This window comes from Oncorhynchus mykiss, chromosome 16 (assembly GCF_013265735.2).
Source record: "Oncorhynchus mykiss isolate Arlee chromosome 16, USDA_OmykA_1.1, whole genome shotgun sequence".
Classification (NCBI taxonomy): Eukaryota; Metazoa; Chordata; class Actinopteri; order Salmoniformes; family Salmonidae; genus Oncorhynchus; species Oncorhynchus mykiss.
Genome location: NC_048580.1, coordinates 51,209,063 through 51,234,533, shown reverse-complemented (window position 1 = coordinate 51,234,533; position 25,471 = coordinate 51,209,063). Strand labels below are relative to the sequence as shown.

At 41.4% G+C, this 25,471-nt stretch overlaps 1 protein-coding gene across 2 annotated transcripts in view; it reads right to left on the bottom strand.

Moving 5' to 3' along the window:
• Positions 1 to 25,471, bottom strand: part of nphp4 (nephronophthisis 4) — a 191,862-nt gene that overhangs the window by 76,306 nt on the left and 90,085 nt on the right. For both annotated transcript variants that reach the window (XM_036947178.1, XM_036947179.1), the window contains 2 exons: positions 7,424 to 7,615; positions 7,123 to 7,258 (listed from right to left, as the gene is read on the bottom strand). In XM_036947178.1, coding sequence (XP_036803073.1) covers positions 7,123 to 7,258; positions 7,424 to 7,615 — 328 coding nt within the window. The remainder of the gene's footprint in view (positions 1 to 7,122; positions 7,259 to 7,423; positions 7,616 to 25,471) is intronic.

Sequence of the window (25,471 nt, the reverse complement as noted above, 5' to 3'; positions counted from 1 at the left end):
ATGCACATGAAGGCCTGCTTGGAGTTTGACAAAAGGCACCTAAAGACTCTCAGACCATGACAAAACCAGATTCTCTGGTCTGATGAAACCAAGATTGAACTCTTTGGCGTGAATGCCAAGTGTCACGTCTGGAGGAGAGATCCTTGATGAAAACCTGCTCCAGAGTCCTCAGGACCTCAGACTTGGGCCAAGGTTCACCTTCCAAAAAAAAACACAGCCAAGGCAATGCAGGAGAAGCTTCAGAACAAGTCTCAATGTCCTTGAGTGGCCAAGCCAGAGCCTGGCTCGAACATCTCTGGAGACCTGAAAAAAGCTGTGCAGCAACGCTCCCCATCCAAGCTGACAGACCTTGACAAGGTCTACTGAGAAGAACGGAAAAAACTCCCCAAATATAGGTGTGCCAAACTTGTAGCGTCAAACCCAAGAATACGCAAGGCTGTTATCGCTGCCAAAGGTGCTTGAACAAAGACTGGGTAAAGGGTCAGAAAACGTGTGATGTTTTATTATTTTTAATAGAGTCACAAAAAATTAAAAACCTGTATTTGGTTTTGCCATTATGGGGTCGTGTGTAGTTTGATGAGGGAAAAAAAATAATTCAATCAATTTTAGAACAAAGCTGTAAAGTAACAAAATGTGAAAAAGGTCAAGGGGTCTGAATACTTTTACGAATGCACTGGATCACTACAGAGATCTACAGATCTGCCAAAATAAAGGAAACACTTAATGAGGGATACAATGTACAGTCAAAAGTTTGGACACACCTACTCATTCAAGGGTTTTTCTTTAGTTTTACTATGTTCTACATTGTAGAATAATACTGAGGACATCAAAACTATGAAATAACACATATGGAATCATTCAGTAACCAAAAAAGTGTTAAACAAATCAAAATATATTTTATATGAGATTACTCAAAGTAGCCACCATTTGCCTTGATAACAGCTTTGCATACTCTTGGCATTCTCTCAACCAGCTTCATGAGGTAGTCAACTGGAAGCATTTCAATCAATTAATTTTGTTCCTTCTTAATGCGTTTGAGCCAATCAGTTGTGTTGTGACAAGGTAGGGGTGGTATACAGAAGACAGCCCTATTAAGTAAAAGACCAAGTCCATATTATGGCAAGAACAGCTCAAATAAGCAAAGAGAAACGACAGTCCATTATTAGTTTAAGACAAAGGTCACACAATGTGGAAAATTTCAAGAACTTTGAAAGTTTCTTCAAGTTGCAAAAATCATCAAGCGCTATGATGAAACTGGCTCTTATGAGGACCGCCACAGGAAAGGAATACCCAAAGTTACCTCTGCTGCAGAGGATACTGTAAGTTCATTAGAGTTACCAGCCTTAGAAATTGCAGCACAAATAAATGCTTCACAGATTTCAAGTAACATACACATCTCAACATCAACTGTTCAGAGGAGACTGCTGAATCAGGCCTTCATGGTCGAATTGCTGCAAATAAACCACTACTAAAAGGACACCAATAAGAAGAAGAGACTTGTTTGGGCCAAGAAACACAAGCAATGGACATAGACCGGTGGAAATCTGTCCTCTGGTCTGATGAGTCCAAAATTGAGGTTTTGGTTTCAATCGCCATGCCTTTGTGAGACGCAGAGTAGGTGAATGGATGATCTCTGCATGTGTGGTTCCCACCGTGAAGTATGGAGGAGGTGGTGTGATGGTGCTTTGCTGGTGACACTGTCTATGATTTATTTAGAATTCAAGGCACACATAACCAGCATGGCTACCACAGCATTCTGCAGCAATACGCCATCCCATCTGGTTTGCGCTTAGTGGTACTATCATTTGTATTTCAACAGGACAATGACCCAAAACACACCTCCAGGCTGTGTAAGGGCTATTTGACCAAGGAGAGTGATGGAGTGCTGCATCAGATGACCTGGCCTCCACAATCACCCAACCTCAACCCAATTGAGATGGTTTGAGATGAGTTGGACCGCAGAGTGAAGGAAAAGCAGCCAACAAGTGCTCAGTATATGTGGGAACTCCTTCAAATCTGTTGGAAAAGCATTCCTCATGAAGCAGGTTGAGAATATGCCAAAGCTGTCATCAAGGCAAAGGGTGGCTACTCAGAAGAAACTCAAATATAAAAAGTATTTTGATTTGTTTAACACTTTTTTGATAAGTACATGATATTCCATATGTCTTATTTCATAGTGTTGATGTCTTCACTATTATTCTACAATGTAGACCATAGTAAAAATAAAGAAAAACACTTGAATGAGTAGGTGTGTCCAAACATTTGACTGGTACTGTATATTCAAATCAGGTGCTGGTCACACAGGTGTGGTTGCTGAGTTAATTAAGTAATTAACATTTTATCATGTTTAGGGTCATGTAAAAAAAAGAAGACCAGTTACACATTATTTTGAAAACCATGGCTAGATGAGTTCTCATTGACTTTGAAAGAGGGTTCTCAAAGGTGTATAGGGGGTTTAAAGTGTGTGTGTTTGTGTGTCAGTCACCAGATCACAACCCAATTGAACACTTATGGGAGATTCTGGAGCGGCGCCTAACATGCTGACCACACCGCTCGCATTGCAAAAATAACTGGACACATACATGTTATTCAATCATTGCACCCACACTGCTCGCATGTACCAGCGAGCGTCTGCGTTGCCAAGTGCTAAAATAGAAGTTAGTTCTATTTGTGACGCTGAACACGGTGCAAGTCCTGCCTCTCCCATGTCCTCATCGGTTTATAAAAGCATATTCCCACGTGCCATCTCCTTATTGGTTATACCCACGTGGGTGATTGAAAGACGAACTGAAGCCGCTCGGTCGTGATAATACACCTTCTTTTGAAAGTTAGATGCCAATCGCCATATAAAGTCCAAAGAAGAAAAAGCTTGGAAGGAGAAGATGACTAGAAACAATTCGGTTGACCGTTTCATGTGTGGATTAATTGTTTGAGTGCATTTCAGGTAAAATAACAACTTAACGTTTATATCCCAGGACAAATTAGATAGCAACAGCAAGCTAGCTAGCTAAATTGCCATAAATGTTTAATGCTTTTCGACCTGTCCCCAAATTAATATAATTGGTTCAAAGTTTGTTTTGATATTCAACCTGTGTGTCGTGATCGCGTTTGGTGTGGGGGGAACAAAATCAATTTGCGCACAACGCACATGTGCCTCCAGTTTGGGCATTGTGTGAGACAGCGTTTTTCCACCACCATCAACAAAACACCAAATGATGGTATTTCTCATGGAAGAATGCTGTTTCATCCCTCCAATAGAGTTCCAGAATCTTATAGAATCTATGCCAAGGTGCATTGAAGCTGTTCTATTTTATTAACACTTTATGTTGGTGTTTCCTTTATTTTGGCAGTTACCTACCCTACAGTGTAAGGTGAAGTTGGACCTAGATGCTGATCATGGATCAGTTTAGCATTTTCCTAACCAACTGCTAAGGTTGGAATTGGGAAATTGATCCTAGATCTGAATCTATAATATCACCCCGGAGTTACAAGTAACTGCCAAAATAATGCAAACACCAACATAAAGTGTTTTAATAGGATGTTGGGCACCACGAGCCGCCAGAACAGCTTCAATGCTCATCAAACCACTCAGTGACTACTCGACTCGTGCCCTGTGGATGGAGGGATTGTCATCCACTCCAATCAGGATAGAAATTATTCACCATACTATAGGTTGAAAGTAATCACTCAAATTGGCTATGTATTTATTGCCGTTTACCTTGCCCTCTAAAAGGGTTAAGTGAACCTAAACCATACCAGGAAAATGCACCCCACACCATAAGAGCTGCCAGAACCGAGCTGCCAGAACCCTCATTTACTCAAGTGTTTCCATTATTTTAGCAGTTACATGTTTCTCTACAGTCAACTTCTATGAACCACTAGAATTGTCCTATTGTAGACTAGATAGTAAGCACACAGTGGAACATCACTCAGACAATCTGTGACAGTGTTGTCTTTTAGACACAGTCACAGTCTGATTCAAATGTCTGATGCAACGCTGGGTGAACTGCACCGGTAGCCATAGTGATGGTGAAATGTAAGACTCCCCATTTCACTCTCGCTTTTTTCTCTCTCTCTCTCTTGTTCTACCTCTGTCCGTTTTCCTCTATCTCTTTCTATAACTCTCTCACAGCTCAGTTTCTCCTCTCTCACTCACCCCCCTTCTCTGTGACTCTCTCTCTCTCATTCTTTCTCGGTTGGCTCAGACTGGCCTTTTGGAAATGGCTAGAGTAGCCTGGGGTGCAGGAGCCTTGCTGTAGCATCCATCTGCTCAGACTACAGTAAGTGTGGACAGGAGGACACAGTAGTGCTGGATGATGAACTAGTACCATGACACTACCATGGCACCAACCTACTCTATGGCATCCATTTTGTTTGAAGTGCTTTTAAGTGGCACTGCAGACTCTACTTTTCAAATCATTAAGTGGATTTATCAGTGATAAACAGATGTTGACAGCTGAGAAATCAGGGAATTGTGAATAATGCAAGTATGAGCCATTGGAATGAATTATTTAATAATCTAAGAGGACACAGCTAGATGTTTTTTCCCCGTTTTGCTTATCATTAGCCAAGTTGTACACGATGGCGGTCAAGCAAACAGTGCGTGTTCTGTAGCTACTTCCCTGATTAATGGGAGTGCATGGACTGTGTGAGAATGCATAAGTCACACCCCACAAGACATGCCACCAGAGGTCTCTTCACAGTCCCCAAGTCCAAAACAGACTACGGGAGGCACACAGCACTACATAGAGCCATGACAACATGGAACTACATTCCACATCAGGTAACTGATGCAAACAGTAGAATCAGATTTATAAAGTAGATAAAAATACACCTTATGGAAGAGCGGGGACTGTGAAGTAACAAACATAGACACATGCACACACACACACACACACACACACACACACACACACACACACACACACACACACACACACACACACACACACTAACATACGCACTATACACACACATGGATTTTGCGTTGTTGATATGTGGTAGTGGAGTATGGGCCTGAGGGCACACACTTAGTTTGTTGTGAATTCTGAAATGAATGTGTCGTAATGTTTTTAAAATTGTATAACGGCATTAATTTTGCGAGACTCCAGGAAGAGTAGTTGCTGCCATGGCAGCAGCTAACGGGGATCTATAATAAACACAAATACTGAACTTGGTTTAATGCCCATCATACATTTCTCACGGAAACATCTAAAACGGTATGAATCGATAAGTGTCTTACTTTCCTTATTTCAAAATTACTGGCTGAAGGGGTAGGAATGCAATGTGGAATGTTTGATCCTCCTTTGATCCTCCTTGCTTGTCGGATGCAGCCATGGGGCGACAAAGACATAAATTACACATCTCGGCTTGTAAATGAGCTGTTGTTTCTATCAGCCTTCCAGAGAAACATACAGATGAAAACACAAACATACAAACACACACACTTATACACAAGCACACACACGCACACACGTACACATGGCCAAGAATGCACAAAACAAACAAATACACATGAGCGCACGTACTGTACACACCGACACATACACCCCTCTGTCTAATCAGAGAACAGTCAGCACTGTTCAAACCACCAAATCAAAATAATGACAGAGATTCATGATATTGTACATCCTTAACAGCAGCCAACACAAAATCATTTAGGCGACATGTTCAGAGAAGACTTTCGAGGACACTTCAACCGCTGATTCAACTGTCATTAAACAGACTTTGCAAAGAAGCAGCCACCCCAAATGAACCTCAATCAACTCCATTCTCCGTGTAGGAAGATAAGCTGGCTAGCGACAACATTAGGATGGAAATCATTGGCTATGTAGAGTCCACTCAGAGTCAAGATATACCCTCTGTCAACGACAATGGACTGAGTGTCTGTGTGCCAAGTGTTTACCAGGATTTTATAAATCAATTCCGTGACAGACAACTGCTCGGATTTCCAATACGTGACACTTGTAAGTTATTATTATTTTCTTTCTTTTTATGTTCAAATAAAATGAAATGAAATAAATAAATCGCTTTATCTTTCTAAAGCTCAGTATGGGATTTAAATAATGCAATTCATCTAACCTTTCTTTTACCAGGAAATCTCTCGAGGTTTCAACCTCTTTTCTGGGAAAGACCTGAAATAATATAACTAATAGAACAAGAGATCTAATAACTGTGCCTTCAATATAGGTTGCAACTGTACCCTAATACAATAGTGTCATATCATTAGCCTTTGTTGTTATGAGTGCCATACATAGACAGTAACATATCAGTGTTTTCACATATGATAACAAAATATGTCTCCGGTTCTGCTGCATACATAGCCTACCAAAAAGGCTCAAGTCTGATGAGTTCGGATCGCAACTCAACTCTTTTCCGGAGCAGAAGCTAGCGTGAGATACCGATGTCAGGCTTGTTCAAAATCAAGGGGCCATATCGGGCCCTGGCCAAAGTCTCTTCCGGGTACTCTACTTCTTTGTCGGAGCATTCTAATCCTGGAGAGAGCAGGTGGTGCCAATGAGATAACACTACAGTGGTTGGGAGTCCCATTATGCATATTGCTTCTGATGGATGGTAGTCAGAACTTTGAAGCCCTTCTCCAGGGGTGACTAACTGCAGCAGTGTGTGAGCCTGAAAAGTATGTTGGTCTGCGAGCAGCCTTTCTGTCATTCCATGCTTTCCCTGTTACGATAAACAAAACCTGTTATGGTGAGGAAACAAACACAGGCAGTGACGTTTGAAGTGATTTCAAAGTCCAATTCAAACTAGAAATAACCTTTTCTATGTCAGCCATTTTCAAAGGGAATCTCTTCACTACTTAGGAGTTCAGAATGTGTCAGTCGTTTGGGGAAAAAAACAATGTATATTTTTTTTCCTTTAGAAGACTAAAGCCATTATGAGAAATAAAAGGACATTGTGACTGATGCTGCTGATACATGTCAGCTATGTGATTAAGACAACATAGAAAAGCAGAAAAAGCTGGATGTTGGCTATTGGATACTTCAGTTCAAATAAAAATGTTAATAAGGATAATGTCCAGAAAAGCAGGAATTCCTGATGAATCAGGAAGAGTCCCATCCATGACTGATACAGATGGAGATATCCCCCCGTGATGATATGTACCTGGTGAGGGTGAGGGAGGTTTCCTCTGCTGTCCTGTCCTGCTCCTCCTCAGAGACACAGCTGTGCTGGACGAGGCCTTCTGCACTGAGCTGGAAGACAGACGGAACCTGACCATGTCCCTCTCATCGACCACCTCCTAGAGAGGACCAGAGAGAAAGACAGAAAGCGAGAGAGGCAGAGCGAGAGAAAGACAGAAAGGGAGATAGAAAGAGAAGTCAGTGTGGGACTTCCAAATGATCAGCTGATCCATCAACTCATCTAATGAATTGGTTAATATCACACATTATGAGAAATATGTTACCTGGGCAGGACTTTGGCTGTTGGAGGAAGAGGTATAGGCCATGATTCCATAGGGGTTGGGCGTAGAGCCGCCCTGCAGACTAAGCTTCACTTCTTCGGCCCTCAGGGCACCCCACTCCTGGAAGGGGCACCACACCCCCCAGCGCAGGCACTGCATGAAGGCTGTCCGGGAGATTGTGGAGGTCGAGGAGAGCTTTGGAACCCAAAAACACCCAAAGTCAGTAGAACCTTTAGCGGTAAAGAAATACTTCAAGCCTTATATGTAGTGTGAGGCACAACACGTTGCCAGACAGGAAGAAGTGTAGAGAGCTCCTTGTGACCTTATGTTCCCGAAGGGGATGAAGAGGATTCATAAAGTAAGTAAGCAAGCATGTGTAGTCTGTTATATGTTATAACTCATGCTACACAATAATTCAACGTAGAAAAATAACAGTTTGTGAATACTAGCTATCTTTATTTGTGGGAGTTTATACCATTCCTGTTAGTATTCCGATCAGGAGCAGTGGAAATTGTTTCGAAGTCAGTATACCGTCAGAGGTCCTTATCAGTCAACGGTCTTCTCGACAGTCGAAAAAAGTTCAATTTGCTCCAATGGCTTTCTCAGCAAATATTGTATCATGGTTGAAAGAGGTGAAAATTAAATGGCTGAGGAAAAACAATAGTGGTGCAGCAATTCCAATTTGAGGGCATTGTCCTTTCGCTCCAGGCAAGTCTGGAGTCCAAGGTTATTATAGTTGTGATTTTCTATTCGTTTTTTTATTTCTATTAGTTTGTTTATTTCTAGTTTAGTTTCAGTTAGTTCATTCTTGATTTACTACTTTTGTTTTAGTTTCAGTTTTATAACTTATTATATTATTTAGTTTCAGTTTTAGTGTTAGGGAAAGAAAGTAGGTAGGCTAGGAGCCATTTATGTGTTGTAGGCCTATAGCTTGTGTTTTGGGGGATATCAAATTTTCCCACTGGGGGGCCGTAATACACAAGGTGATGAGTCAGGTCATAGGTTTGGTTATGTTTAAATTATAAATCAATCTTAATGAGACTTGACTATGTTGCCCAGTTGTCAGTTACGACGAGTAAGACCTTCTCTTGTAGGTTGAGCAACACAGATGCTGTGCCTCGTTGAAGCAGGCTGATATGCCCATAAACGAAGCACTCCGTCCTTTCTTGCTCCATCCGTCTACACACATGGTTATTTCAATGTCTCTTTCAGAATCTCCTGAACTTTCTGGGTTGCTGTATCCATTTGCAAAGCAATCACCTCGTTTACTCTAGAATTGCCAGGAGTATTACATTTGGGATCAAGTGTTTGGTTGAATTTTCTGAAGTCTGGCTAATAGCACAGTATTGTGGACTTGCCAGACTGGATGAATACATGAATGAGTGCTTCTTCTTATTTTTTTTAACTCATTTTGAATTAGGTTTCTGCTATTTTCAGGCAAATGGCTAATGTGCGTTGTCCTAACGTTACGGTTGATGTGCAGCTACTAAGAGCTGGTGGCGCTCTCACCTTGTCTTTATCCTGAAATGGTTTGTATTTCTTTGTGGGCGCTGTTCAGATTAACTTTGAGGTTGGTTGGCTTTTCCCAGTTCCACACACGCTGCTGATACTACAACACATTTGCTTTTGTCCTTTCCAGCATTGCTTTACTTTTTGCTGCCACCATTGTTCACACCTATGGTTCACACTCACACACAGCACGCCCTCTGATTTCTTCCCTATTAGAATGATCACTAACTCTACTGATAGCTATAGTGATGCACAAGCTAGCCTATTTGAAATGTCGGCATATACTGGCAGCATTTACCCACCAGATTCAGAAGCTTGAAAACTCCGTAAAAAAAATAAGATTGAAAACCCCCCCCCTTTCATTTTGAAGTTTAGAAGGAAAAAAAAACTATAACTGAACAATGAGTTTTTCATTTTAGTTAGTTTTGCAGTCAAATATAGTTTCAGTATTGTTCTCGTTTTTCAAATGTTTTTCTTAATTATTTTATTTCAGTTTACTAAATTGTTTTCCCATTTTAGTTTTCATTTACTATAATAACCTTGCTGGAGTCCCAGAGGAATGTTACTAAAGCATGTTCAGTCTATAGGACATTGGTCTATAGGCCATAGTATGAGCAATGTGGACATGATCAGGGGTTCTGTAACTGGGGGTCGATAGAAACTAGAGGAACAAAGAGGTGTAATGGGTTCGCACTCAAAAATATGTTGCATAAAGCTTACTTCATTATTCTCTATTTTACATTTTTTACTGCTTCAGTGATAGTGTACACAGACGTTTCAGATTTACAGCCTTCTTCAGTGTGTAGGTACAATTAGATGTCAATCTCCTGGCATTTCGCTTGTTTACCTCGAATTCAGGGATAGTTTTGGTGTTTCAAATGAAGTAAGTAAACTGAAAGGGGAAAAACATCTTTGAAGGCAAACTGAGGGGGAAAGAGGACTATGTAGAATTTTTTTTACACCATTTAAAGGTATACTTCAGGATTTCGGCAATTTACACCATTTAAAGGTATACTTCAGGATTACTGGAAGTCTATGGTATCTTCTAGCATGCTAGCAGTTACAATGGACTTCTAGTCCTTGCTCTAATGCTAGTTAGCAACTTCCTTCAAACTGCACCAGAGACATAAAAATGGTATCCACGAGTTCATTGGACTCTGGGGAAGTAGATAAAGGGCTTCTTTGCCAAAATACTGAAGTATCCCTTTAATGTTCATGTTGTGATGTACAGCACTTGTAATAGTCATTGATATTTGCGTCATATTAATTACTGATATTGCACAGCTCCTCAAATATCATGAGCCTTCTATGTTTGAACGAATGCACGCACGCGCACTTCCTAGCTAGCCCCGTTCTACAGTAGGCCTTAATACAAGTGATACATCTCCCCCATCACCTGAGAACAGTCACACGTGTACTTTAGGAGCAGATTTGTTGTGCTTAAACATGATTTACAATGAGTCCCGTGGCGCCTCTACTTCACTCTGAAGACAGCCATTCATGGAAAACATTTAATTCCCGCGAGCAGTTTCGCAGAATCGATTAATAAGCCGGTCAGCCTCAGACCAAAGTAATCAATCACAGGTAGGGAGGACGAAATACATAAGAAACCCTGCATGTGCCAAGGCCACGTCAGATACAGTATTCTAGAGAAATAAAATCATTCTGAATGTGTTCCGTTCAACAACAGATGAATAAAGCCCCTCAAGGTTGCATCCTGACCAATTTTGTATACAGCATAAATAAACCCTGGATTGCTGATGCTATGTATTGGCCAATGAGAGGCTTTGAAGCCACCGGTCCGCCATACAGAGCTCGCCAGCTTGTAGTCTTAAAAAATGGAAATGAGTTACATCAGATTCGTTCAGCAATTCCAATGTGGAAAATGAATTGGGAAAGAATAGGGTTTTGGGATAAACGCCGAAAATAAGGTCTGAGGTTAACACAGGCTTAGTATACATTATTTTGGGCTTTCATCCAATAACACTACAAAAACTCCATTAATTTCCCCAAAGGCTTTGGTCAACAAGCCATTGAGGAGTTAGTGCCTACAAAAAGACACTGTTACTATTGCTCTCATTTGGCACTCCCCAGAAGAAGCAGGCCTTTCATAAGAATAAATGAAATTCTACAGTATTTCAATGAAATGTTTCAAGTGGGGACAGTAACATTAGAATTACACTTAAAGGAAATTGTTTATATATCTATCTTAATTTAAAAAAAATGTTTAGCACACAATATAATTAAAAATGATTCATTAGGATGTCTGTAATAGAATAAATGTGGCAAAAACAAATGTAGACATTAATAAATGCATTTCTATAGGTTCCCCAAAAATGTTACAATGGTGGGGGAGTGTCAAGATGAAGGTGCAATGGCTTTTAATGGGACCCATACAGTATCGTGCAAAAAGTTGACCAAAAAGCACCTAAAAGCAACTGGATGATCAAGACTCTTGGAAGAATGGCCTATAGACAGATACATCAAAAGCATAACTTTTTGGATGACATGAGTCCCATTATGCCTGCCGAAAATGATGGTTTTGGGATGCTTTGCTGCCTCAGGACCTGGACAACTTGCCTTAATAGAATGAATAATTAATTCTGCTATCTATAAGAGAATTCTACAGAAGAATGTCAGGCCATCCGTTTGTGAGCTGAAGCGCAGCTGGGTCATACAGCAAGACAATAATACAAAACACACAATCAAGTCTACATGAAAATGGCAACAAAAAAAAAACATTTTAAGTTTTGGAATAGCCTAGTCAAAGTCCAGACCTAATCCTAACTGAGTTAAAGCAGTTCTGCATGCAAGGGTGGGAGCGATGAGAGACTGATCAACAACTACAGGAAGCATTTGGTTGCAGTCAATACAGCTACTTAGTGGGGGCAATTACTTTTTCACACAGGGGAATTGAGTGTTGCATAACTTTGTTAATTAAATATATATTTTTTTGTTATTTGTAAAATCAGATTCCCTTTATCTAATATTAGGTTTTGGTTGAAGATCTGATAACATTCAGAATCAAAAATATGCAAAAATTTAGAAAATCATAAAGGGGCAAAAACTTTTTCATGCCATAAAGTGCATTCAAAAAGTACTCATACCCTTTTCCCACATTTTGTTACGTTACAGCTTCATTTCTCAAATGGATTAAATAAAAAAATGTCCTTATCAATCATCACACAATACCTCAATGACCAAGCAAAAACAGGTTGAGAAATTTTTGCAAAACAAAAAGGTCCCACAGTTGACAGTGCATGTCAGAGCAAAAACCAAGCCATAAAGTCAAATTAATTGTCTGTAGAGCTCCGAGACAGGATTGTGTCGAGGCACAGATCTGGGGAAGGGTACCAAAACATTTATGCAGCATTGAAGATCCCCAAGAACACAGTGGCCTCCATCATTCTTAAATGGAATATGTTTGGAACAACCAAGACTCTTCCTAGAACTGGCTGCTGGCCAAACTGATCAATCAGGGGAGAAGGGCATTGGTCAGGGAGGTGACCAAGAACCAGGTGGTCACTCTGACAGAGCTCCAGAGTTCCTATGTGGAACATCTCTAGAGACCTGAAAATAGCTTTGCAGCGATGCTCCCCATTTCAACCTGGCAGAGCTTGAGAGGATCTGCAGAGAAGAATGGGATAAACTCCCCAAATACAGCTGTGCCAAGCTTGTAACATCATACCCAAGAAGACTTGAGGATGTAATTGCTGCCAAAGGTGCTTCAACAAAGTACTGAGTAAAGGGTCGGAATAATTATGTAAATGTGATATTTCAGTTCTTATTTTTAGTATATTTGGAAACATTTCCAAAAACCTGTTTTTGCTTTGTCATTATGGGGTATTGTGTGTAGATTGATGAGGGGGGAACTATTTAATCCGTTTTAGAATAAGGCTGTAACATAACAAAACGTGGAAACAGTGAAGGGGTCTGAATACTTTCCGAATGCACTGTATTATCCCCCGCAAGTGCAGACATTAACTGCTACTTCACTGAATTGAAACTCGAAAATGGGGGCCGTAAAAAAGATAGCCATATATATTCCCAGGAGGCACTGCCTGTTTTTCCATTTCACGAGGTCGAATTAATAAGATGTTTCATGAGAAACATTAATTCAAGCGAGTCCATTTGAAAGTGATGATTATGTAAAAATTACTTAACTAGGGAGAGATAAGTTTGTGTGGTGGAAGTAGCCAGTAAAAAAATATAAGGCAATTTATCTAATGTGTCTGTTTTCTACACCCTCTCTTTTGAGCTCTCGCTCAGAGCAGACTGTCGTGTCTAGCACATGGTCTAACACTTTGTTCTGCAATGTTTAATGAATATTCTCGGTTTGGGTTTGACCTGTGGGAAGAAATGCTGGTTGGATATCTGAGGAGCAAATGTGAGGGGAAACAAAGCACCAATTACAGGCGTCTTCTACAGTGCAGAGAATGCTCTTATCAGCCCAGCGTTCGCCTCTTATCACAAACTTCCAAAGTCTTCCAACTGTAGAAAACTGCTCAAACTCAAAATTACTGTTAGTGCATTTTATATCCACACGAGCTGGAGGCGAACAACCCTTTGAAACTGGGCATGTTTCTGCATAGATAGCTCTTCAGCACAGCCTTCAGAATTCAGAACTGCCACGATAGCATCAACATGAACCCAAACACTCTTATTAACTGGCACAGAGAGGGTTCTTTCAACAAGATACATTCCAAGAAATCTTTATTACACAGTTTACCACCACCAAACACAACCCATGGATAGTATACAAGCAATGGAACAAAAGGAACCCATTCAGGGGACAGTTAACTCCCTAACACCATTTTCTGTGTGAGGTTTTGAAAGAACACTCCGTATAGGCATCAACGTGGTGTGATCTACACAAACTGCATAGAGCAGCAACTCAACTGGGCAGACAAAAGCATCTTGTGGAGATTCTCAATACGGCTCTTCAATCATCTTCTGAGTAAACAAACAAACAAACAAACAAACAGGGACATTATAAATAGGTACTGTACGGCTGAAGCCGGGTGGGAAATGCAACATTTATTATGCGGCTAATCTTTGAACACGAACATACTGTATACAGACAGTCAACATCGTTCAATGGCAGAAGTAAGCTCTAGCATTGTGTTCTCTCACTGAGTGAATATTGCAATCATCTAGTAGAGGGAGCTCAACACTATGCCAAGGAGTGGATGTAGGCGGTTTAATTGTGATGGCTTGAGGGGGGACATTTGGCCATTGGTCTTAGTAAGCTCAAGCCCCCCTCCTTGGATCAACACAGTGCAAATGAGTAGGTGACACCTCCAAGATCAGGGGCACTGACTCATTCTGTAATCTTACTCAGTGAGTCATGTTCAGCTACAATACAATGAACGACCTGTCGTGACAACAGAGCGATGTTGTCTCCATGCCATCAGATTCCAGGGTGATAATACTGAATGTTGGTCTATGCCCTCAACTACCATATTCAGATGAACTAATAAAAAAAAAGCTTGCCTTTAGCTATGCAAATGTGTAAATGTTATGTGACAGTCATTGGTTTGAAAAACAATCCTTTCAGAAACTAACTAGGGTCAAGAAATCCCTTCAGATATTTTGAAAATATTTAGTCAAGAAATTGGGTGTATATTTAAAAAAAATAAAAAAAAAAAAAAAAAAGTGTCATTAAATTGCATTTTGGAAGCAAACACGCATATGGTAATGCAACAACAGTGGAGATGAGAGAGAAAAAGAGAAAGGGTCGCCTGAGGCAAAGACGAGCGAGAGGGAAACTTTTTCAGAAAGTTATACAGAAAACAATAACAGCAAGCGATGTCACTGCACACATAGGCCTCATTGCTGAAAATGGCAAAGAATTTTTCTGGGAGAAGAATCCATCAAGCGTGTTTAGTCGAGTAAAATGCAATGTTTTGGGATCCGCAGACAAAACAAGTATTTCATTGTCAAATGTGAAATTGGGGGAAAATATAGATCTCATGTCTGTAACCTGGGGCCACAAAATCTTCAAACTTTGAAAGAGAGACCACCTAAATTACAGACAGTGACCAATTCAGGACCTCTAATACAAAGATTAATTTATTAACTTTGCCTGAGTTAAGCACATGCTGACTAGACCGGCCACGTGGGTGAGTTCACCATCACGCTCATGTTGATTTTGTATATCCACTCAAGAAGTGATTGAGACGCGCAGGTTGAAATATCAAAACAACCTCTAACCAACTATATTAATTTGGGGACAAGTCGAAAACACATGAAACAATCATTGACATTTAGCTAGCTAGCTTGCTGTTGCTAGCTCATTTGTCCTGGGATATAAACATTGGGTTGTTATTTTACCTGAAATGCACTTTGGATCTCTGTAGAATTGTTGAATAACATGTACAGTGTAAATGTGTAAATGTATGTGTAAATGTATTTTGCAACGCTCAAACACTCAACACGAGCAGTGTCGTCAGCATGTTAAGTAGTCGAATCTATGGAAAGATAAAAACAATTATGCATTAATGTATGCAGCCTTTGAGATTCCCAAAAAGTAGCCCGACTTTCAACGACTCAGGCTTTTTCGCAAGCAGTGGGAGATTGGGAATTATTCCTAAATTAGAGGAAAGAGCATTGATGGGAGACTGAGTCTGATAGTTATTACTATTAGTGCAGTCTGCTGGGCGGTTGGAGTCATTATTTCAGCCAAAACCCTGTGACAGGAAGAGGCCCAGAGCTTTCTACTACTTATTCTCCACAATGAGCAGCCCAGCAGAAAGTGAAGAAACATGCACCGAGATCATTAACTTAACATTTTCATCCATCTGCTAGAAGACTCAGTCACTCGGATTCTGTGTTCTTTTCAACTCAGCCCCACCAAGACCAAATAATGCTTAGAAGAGCTGAGTCGGGTGTCAGATTCAGCCTTCGCTGATTGCAGAATCCTCAAGGAGAGTTCATGAGAGCTGGGACTTTTGCTGAAACCAATTTATTGTGGAATAGACAGTCATTGTTATTTTCTGGGGATTCCAGTGCAGGCCTGTGGAGTGAACATGCATGTAGTCTATTTATTTGTCTACCTTGTGAAGTGAACATAAGTGCAAAGAATACAAACATCCAAAAGCAACACAGGAATTTAATAACGGTGGGTGAAGGCTTTGCCATAGCATAAAGAAGGGGATCACCTCTTCTGCGCCAAAGCAAATATTAGTATATCAACCACGTCCCTTCAAAGCAGTCAGTGGGCACAATCTAACTTTTCATTTAGCCCAGCATATGATTGAATAAGATGTCGTTCGGAGGGTTGAATTGTCAAGTATGTGAGAAAAAGTAATTATAACTACCTCTGGCCATTTCTGCACTTCAAATCAAACTGAAAAACCAGCAAATGATTATGTAAAGGGTAGTCTGTAATTTGTGTAAGGGTACACGTGTACTGTAGCAAAGTACTGGAGCGTATCCATTCCATTAACTGTACTGTTCCATCAACTACTGTAAACCCAAGCCCTTGTTTTTATTTGTTGGCTTTATGTAGGCTATTTTTACATGGTTGGTAATGGCAATATCAGTTACTTTTTAGGTTTGTATCATTTTCATTTAGGTTTGGATATGTTTATTAACTACATGACAATGACTGAGATATGAAGACGTTATTATAAATTAAATGAAACTATTTCACGGAAATTTGCATATGAAAACCATAACTGGTAAGCAGAATGGTAGAAATTGTAAGATAAATTGGCATTCCACCTGAGAAAGGTTGCCGAGTACCAATGTAGCCTATTAACGGGAACTTCAGGAGTAATGGCAGAATCTGACAAAGCCAGCTGGAGCGGGAGGAAAATAGTTGGGTCAGGTTAAAAGTAAGCTTAGTGTCAGACTAGCGCAATGCGTATAGTTCATTTCATTAAAACACATAGGGTGTGTCTATACAGTGTAGTCGGAAAGTATACAGTCGTGGCCAAAAGTTTTGAGAATGACACAAATATACATTTTTACAAAGTCTGCTGCCTCAGTTTGTATGATGGCAATTTGCATATACTCCAGAATGTTATGAAGAGTGATCAGATGAATTGCAGTTAATTGCAAAGTCCTTCTTTGCCATGCAAATGAACTGAATCCCCCAAAAAACATTTCCACTGCATTTCAGCCCTGCCACAAAAGGACCAGCTGATATCATGTCAGTGATTCTCTCGTTAACACAGATGTGAGTGGTGACGAGGACAAAGCTGGAGATCCTTCTGTCATGCTGATTGAGTTTGAATAACAGACTGGAAAGCTTCAAAAGGAGGGTGGTGCTTGGAATCATTGTTCTTCCTCTGTCAACCATGGTTGCCTGCAAGGAAACAGGTTCCGTCATCATTGCTTTGCAAAAAAAGGGCTTCACAAGCAAGGATATTGCTATCAGTAAGATTGCACCTAAATCAATAATTTATCGGATCATCAAGAACTTCAAGGAGAGCAGTTCAATTGTTGTGAAGAAGGCCTCAGGGCACCCAAGAAAGTCCAGCAAACGCCAGGACCTCCTAAAGTTGATTCAGCTGTGGGATCGGAGCACCACCAGTACAGAGCTTGTTCAGGAATGGCAGCAGGCAGGTGTGAGTGCACAGTGAGGCGAAGACCTTTGGAGAATAGCCAAGTGTCAAGAAGGGCAGCAAAGAAGCCACTTCTCTCCACGAAAAACATCAGGGAAAGACTGATATTCTGCAAAAGGTACATGGATTGGACTGCTGAGGACTGGGGTAAAGTCATTTTCTCTGATGAATCCCCTCCCCGATTGTTAGGGGCATCTGGAAAAAAGCTTGTCCGGAGAAGACAAGGTGAGCACTACCAACAGTCCTGTGTCATGCCAACAGTAAAGCATCCTGAGACCATTCATGTGTGGGGTTGCTTCTCAGCCAAGAGAGTAGGCTCACTCACAATTTTGCCTAAGAACACAGCCATGAATAAAGAATGGTACCAACACATCCTCAGAGAGCAACTTCTCCCAACCATCCAGGAACAGTTTGGTTACGAACAATGTTTTTTCCAGCATGATGGAGCACCTTGCCATAAGGCAAAGGTGATAACTAAGTGGCTCGGGGAACAAAACATCGATATTTTGGGTCCATGGCCAGGAAACTCCCCAGACCTTAATCCCATTGAGAACTTGTGGTCAATTCTCAAGAGGCGGGTAGACAAACAAAACCCCACAAATTCTGACAAACTCCAAGCATTGATTATGCAAGAATGGGCTGCCATCAGTCAGGATGTGGCCCAGAAATTAAATGACAGCATGCCAGGGCGGTTTGCAGAGGTCTTGAAAAAGAAGGGTCAACACTGCAAATATTGACTCTTTGCATCAACTTCATGTAATTGTCAATAAAAGCCTTTGACACTTATGAAAGGCTTGTAACTATACTTCAGTATTAGATAGCAACATCTGACAAAATATCTAAAGACACTGAAGCAGCAAACTCTGTGGAAATTAATATGTGTCATTCTCAAAACTTTTGGCCACGACTGTACAGAATCCTTTAATTTTTCCACATTTTGTTATGCTACAGTCTTATTCTATAATTGATTTAAAAAAAATTCCCCCCATCAATCTACACATAATACTCCATAATGACAAAGGAAAAACAGCTTGTTAGACATTTTTGCAAAATATAACATTTACTTAAATATTCAGACCCTTTACGCAGTACTTTCTTGAAGCACCTTTGGCAGCAATTACAGCCTTGAGTCTTCTTGGGTATGACTCTACAAGCCTGGCACACCTGTATTTAGGGAGTTTCTCCCATTCTTCTCTGCAGATCCTCTCAAGCTCTGTCAGGTTGGATGGGGAGCGTTGCTACACAGCTATTTTCAGATCTCTCCAGAGATGTTTGATTGGGTTCAAGTCCGGGCTCTGACTGGGCCACTCAATGAAATCCTGAAACCACTCCTGTGTTGTCTTGGCTGTGTGCTTAGGGTCGTTATCCTGTTGGAAGGTGAACCTTCGCTCCAGTCAGATCCTGAGCAGGTTTTCAACAAGGATCTCTCTGTACTTTGATCCGTTCATCTTTCCCTCGATCCTGACTAGTCTCCCAGTCCCTGCAGCTGAAAAACATCCACACAGCATGATGCTGCCACCACCATGCTTCACCATAGGGATGGTACCAAGTTTCATACAGAAATTACGCTTGGCATTCAGGCCAAAAGTTCAATATTGGTTTCATCAGACCAGAGAATCTTGTTTCTCATGGTCTGAGAGTCTTTAGGTGCCTTTTGGCAAACTCCAAGCAGGCTGTCACATGCCTTTTATCGAGGAGTGACTTCCCTGTGGCCACTCTACCATAAAGGCCTGATTGGTGGCTTACTGCAGAGATGACGGTCCTTCTGGAAGGTTCTCCCAACTCCACAGAGGAACTCTGGAGCACTGTCACAGTGACCATCGGGTTCTTGGTCACCTCCCTGACCAAGGCCCTGCTCCCTCGATAGCTTATTGTGGCTGGGTGGCCAGCTCTAGGAAGAGTCTTGGTGGTTCCAAACTACTTCCATTTAAGAATGACGGAGACCAATGTGTTCTTGGGGACTTTCAATGACGCATACATTTTTTGGTAACCTTCCCCAGATCTGTGCCTCGACACAATCCTGTCTCAGAGCTCTACGGACAATTAATTTGACCTCATGGCTTGGTTTTTGCTCTGACATGCACTGTCAACTGTTGGATCTTATATAGACAAGTGTGTGCCTTTCCAAATCATGTCCAATCAATTGAATTTACCACAGGTGGACCCCAATTAAGTTGTAGAAACATCTCAAGGATGATCAATGGAAACAGGATGCGCCTGAGCTCAATTTCGAGTCTCATAGCAAAGGGTCTGAATACTTACGTACATAAGGTATCTGTTTTTTATATTTAATAAATGCGTAACAATTTCTACAAACCTATTTTCGCTTTGTCATTATGTGGTATTGTGTGTAGATTGATGAGCATTTTATTTTATCCACCTTAGAATAGGCTGGAAAAAGTCAAGGGGTCTGAATACTTTCCGAATGCACTGTATAACCCTAACCCATCTGTATAACCCTAACCCATCTGTATAACCCTAACCCATCTGGACAAGAGGAATACCTATGTAAGAATGCTGGTCATCGACTAAAGCTCAGCATTTAACACCATAGTACCCTCCAAACCCGTCATTAAGCTGTGCAACTGGGTCCTGGACTTTTTTACGGGCCACCCCCAGGTGGTGAGGGTAGGAAACAACATCTCCACCCCGCTGATCCTCAACACTGGGGCCCCACAAGGGTGCCTTCTCAGCCCTCTCCTGTACTCCCTGTTCACCCACGACTCCGTGGCCATGCATGCCTCCAACTCAATCATCAAGTTTGCAGACGACACAACAGTAGTGGGCTTGATTACCAACAGCGATGAGACGGCCTACAGGGAGGAGGTGAGGGCACTCGGAGTGTGGTGTCAGGAAAATAACCTCACACTTAACGTCAACAAAACAAAGGAGATGATCGTGGACTTCAGGAAACAGCAGAGAGAGCACCTCACTATCCACATCGACGGGACAGTAGTGGAGAATGTGGAAAGTTTTAAGTTCCTAGGCCTACACAACACGGACAAACTGAAATGGTCCACCCACACAGACAGCGTGGTGAAGGCGGCGCAACAGCACCTCTTCAACCTCAGGAGGATGAAGAAATATGTCTTGTCACCAAAAACTCTCAAACTTTTACAGATGCACAATTGAGAGCATCCTGTCAGGTTGTATCACCCCCTGGTGCGGTGATACAGCCCACAACCGCAAGGCTCTCCAGAGGGTAGTGAGGTCTGCACAATGCATCTAACTACCTGCCCTCCAAGACACCTATACCACCCGATGTCACAGGAGGGCCAAAAAGATCATCAAGGGCAACAACCACCCGAGCCACTGCCTGTTCACCGCGCTATCATCCAGAAGGCGAGGTCAGTACAGGTGCATCAAAGCTAGGACCGAGAGACTGAAAAACAGCTTCTATCTCAAGGCCATCAGACTGTTAAACAGCCATCACTAACATTGAGTGGCTGCTGCCAAAATACTGACTCAAATCTCAAGCCACTTTAATAATTAAAAGTTGGATGTAATAAATGTAATCACTAGTCACTTAAAACAATGCCACTTTATATATAATGTTTACATACCCTACATTACTCATCTCATATGTACAGTGGGGCAAAAAAGTATTTAGTCAGCCACCAATTGTGCAAGTTCTCCCACTTAAAAAGATGAGGCCTGTAATTTTCATCATAGGTACACTTCAACTATGACAAAAAAAATCCAGAAAATCACATTGTAGGATTTTTAATGAATTTATTTGCAAATGATGGTGGAAAATAAGTATTTGGTCACCTACAAACAAGCAAGATTTCTGGCTCTCACAGACCTGTAACTTCTTCTTTAAGAGGCTCCTCTGTCCTCCACTCGTTACCTGTATTAATGGCACCTGTTTGAACTTGTTATCAGTATAAAAGACACCTGTCCACAACCTCAAACAGTCACACTCCAAACTCCACTATGGCCAAGACCAAAGAGCTGTCAAAGGACACCAGAAACACAATTGTAGACCTGCACCAGGCTGGGAAGACTGAATCTGCAATAGGTAAGCAGCTTGGTTTGAAGAAATCAGCTGTGGGAGCAATTATTAGGAAATGGAAGACATACAAGACACTGATAATCTCCCTCGATCTGGGGCTCCACGCAAGATCTCACCCCGTGGGGTCAAAATGATCACAAGAATGGTGAGAAAAAATCCCAGAACCACACCTAGTGAATGACCTGCAGAGAGCTGGGACCAAAGTAACAAAGCATACCATCAGTAACACACTACGCCGCCAGGGACTCAAATCCTGCAGTGCCAGACGTGTCCCCCTGCTTAAGCCAGTACATGTCCAGGCCCATCTGAAGTTTGCTAGAGAGCATTTGGATGATCCAGAAGAATATTGGGAGAATGTCATATGGTCAGATGACACCAAAATATAACTTTTTTGGTAAAAACTCAACTCGTCGTGTTTGGAGGACAAAGAATGCTGAGTTGCATCCAAAGAACACCATACCTACTGTGAAGCATGGGGGTGGAAACATAATGCTTTGGGGCTGTTTTTCTGCAAAGGGACCAGGACGACTGATCCGTGTAAAGGAAAGAATGAATGGGGCCATGTATCGTGAGATTTTGAGTGAAACCCTCCTTCCATCAGCAAGGGCATTGAAGATGAAACGTGGCTGGATCTTTCAGCATGACAATGATCCCAAACACACCGCCCGGGCAACGAAGGAGTGGCTTCGTAAGACGCATTTCAAGGTCCTGGAGTGGCCTAGCCAGTCTCCAGATCTCAACCCCATAGAAAATCTTTGGAGGGAGTTGAAAGTCTGTGTTGCCCAGCAACAGCCCCAAAAACATCACTGCTCTAGAGGAGATCTGCATGGAGGAATGGGCCAAAATACCAGCAACAGTGTGTGAAAACCTTGTGAAGACTTACAGAAAACATTTGACCTCTGTCATTGCCAACAAAGGGTATATAACAAAGTATTGAGATAAACTTTTATTGACCAAATACTTATTTCCCACCATAATTTGCAAATTAATTCATTAAAAATCCTACAATGTGATTTTCTGGATTTTTTTTTCTAATTTTGTCTGTCATAGTTGAAGTGTACCTATGATACAGGCCTCTCTCATCTTTTTAAGTGGGAGTACTTGCACAATTGGTGGCTGACTAAATAGTTTTTTGCCCCACTGTATATACTGTACTCTATACCATATACTGCATCTTGCCTATGCCGTTCGGCCATCGCTCAACCATATATTTTTATGTACATATTATTCATTCCTTTACACTTGTGTGTATAATGTAGTTGTTGTGAAATTGTTAGATATTACTGCATGGTCTGAACTAGAAGCACAAGAATTTCGCTACACTCGCATTAACATCTGCTAACCATCTGTATGTGACCAATACAATTTGATAAGATATACAGAAACGAGTAACACTTGCACACCACAACGCTGACCCAGGGGACTGAGTGATCTCGCTCTCAGAGGCCATGAGTAAGGTTTTTAAAATCAGGTCAACACTCGTAACGCTGCGGTTGGCATATTCACTGGCAGGCAACCTCTTGTCACAGTCCGTTATCCCCACATCTGAAGCTCACCAAGAACTATGAGGCTACCTGCCACAATGACTACCGCCCTGTAGCACTAAAATCAAGAGGGCGCTGAGAGTGCTAATAAAATCAATCCGCAAAACACCAGTCTCAATGTCAGCAGTGAAGAGACGACTCCGGGATGCTGGCCTCCTAGGCAGAGTTCCTCTAGTGTCTGTGTTCTTTTGCCAATCTTAATCTAATCTTTTTATTGGCCAGTCTGAGATATGGATTTTTCTTTGCAACTCTGCCTACAAGGCCAGCATCCCGGAGTCGCCTCTTCACTGTTGATGTTGAGACTGGTGTTTTGCGGGTACTATTTAATGAAGCTGCCAGTTGTGAGGCGTCTGTTTCTCAAACTAGACACTCAAATATACAGTGCCTTGCGAAAGTATTCGGCCCCCTTGAACTTTGCGACCTTTTGCCACATTTCAGGCTTCAAACATAAAGATATAAAACTGTATTTTTTTGTGAAGAATCAACAACAAGTGGGACACAATCATGAAGTGGAACGACATTTATTGGATATTTCAAACTTTTTTAACAAATCAAAAACTGAAAAATTGGGCGTGCAAAATTATTCAGCCCCTTTACTTTCAGTGCAGCAAACTCTCTCCAGAAGTTCAGTGAGGATCTCTGAATGATCCAATGTTGACCTAAATGACTAATGATGATAAATACAATCCACCTGTGTGTAATCAAGTCTCCGTATAAATGAACCTGCACTGTGATAGTCTCAGAGGTCCGTCAAAAGCGCAGAGAGCATCATGAAGAACAAGGAACACACCAGGCAGGTCCGAGATACTGTTGTGAAGAAGTTTAAAGCCGGATTTGGATACAAAAAGATTTCCCAAGCTTTAAACATCCCAAGGAGCACTGTGCAAGCGATAATATTGAAATGGAAGGAGTATCAGACCACTGCAAATCTACCAAGACCTGGCCGTCCCTCTAAACTTTCAGCTCATACAAGGAGAAGACTGATCAGAGATGCAGCCAAGAGGCCCATGATCACTCTGGATGAACTGCAGAGATCTACAGCTGAGGTGGGAGACTCTGTCCATAGGACAACAATCAGTCATATATTGCACAAATCTGGCCTTTATGGAAGAGTGGCAAGAAGAAAGCCATTTCTTAAAGATATCCATAAAAAGTGTTGTTTAAAGTTTGCCACAAGCCACCTGGGAGACACACCAAACATGTGGAAGAAGGTGCTCTGGTCAGATGAAACCAAAATTGAACTTTTTGGAAAAATTGCAAAACGTTATGTTTGGCGTAAAAGCAACACAGCTGAACACATCATCCCCACTGTCAAACATGGTGGTGGCAGCATCATGGTTTGGGCCTGCTTTTATTCAGCAGGGACAGGGAAGATGGTTAAAATTGATGGGAAGATGGATGGAGCCAAATACAGGACCATTCTGGAAGAAAACCTGATGGAGTCTGCAAAAGACCTGAGACTGGGACGGAGATTTGTCTTCCAACAAGACAATGATCCAAAACATAAAGCAAAATCTACAATGGAATGGTTCAAAAATAAACATATCCAGGTGTTAGAATGGCCAAGTCAAAGTCCAGACCTGAATCCAATCGAGAATCTGTGGAAAGAACTGAAAACTGCTGTTCACAAATGCTCTCCATCCAACCTCACTGAGCTCGAGCTGTTTTGCAAGGAGGAATGGGAAAAAATGTCAGTCTCTCGATGTGCAAAACTGATAGAGACATACCCCAAGCGACTTACAGCTGTAATCGCAGCAAAAGGTGGCGCTACAAAGTATTAACTTAAGGGGGCTGAATAATTTTGCACGCCCAATGTTTCAGTTTTTGATTTGTTAAAAAAGTTTGAAATATCCAATAAATGTCGTTCCACTTCATGATTGTGTCCCACTTGTTGTCGATTCTTCACAAAAAAATACAGTTTTATAGCTTTATGTTTGAAGCCTGAAATGTGGCAAAAGGTCGCAAAGTTCAAGGGGGCCGAATACTTTCGCAAGGCACTGTACTTTTCCTCTTGCTCCCACTCCTCTTTCTATTCTGGTTAGAGCCAGTTTGCGCTGTTCTGTGACTGGAGTAGTACACAGCATTGTATGAGTTCTTCAGTTTCTTAGCAATTTCTCGCATGGAATAGCCTTCATTTCTCAGAACAAGAATAGACTGACGAGTTTCATTAGAAAGTCCTTTGTTTCTGGCCATTTTGAGCCTGTAATCGAACCCACAAATGCTGATACTCCAGATACTCAACTAGTCTAAAGAAGGACCGTTTTATTGCTTCTTTAATTCGGATAACAGTTTTCAGCTGTGCTAACATAATTGCAAAATAGTTGTCTATTAGCCTTTTAAAATGATACACTTAGCAAACACAACGTGCCATTGGAACACAGGCTTGATGGTTCCTGATATTGGGCCTCTGTAC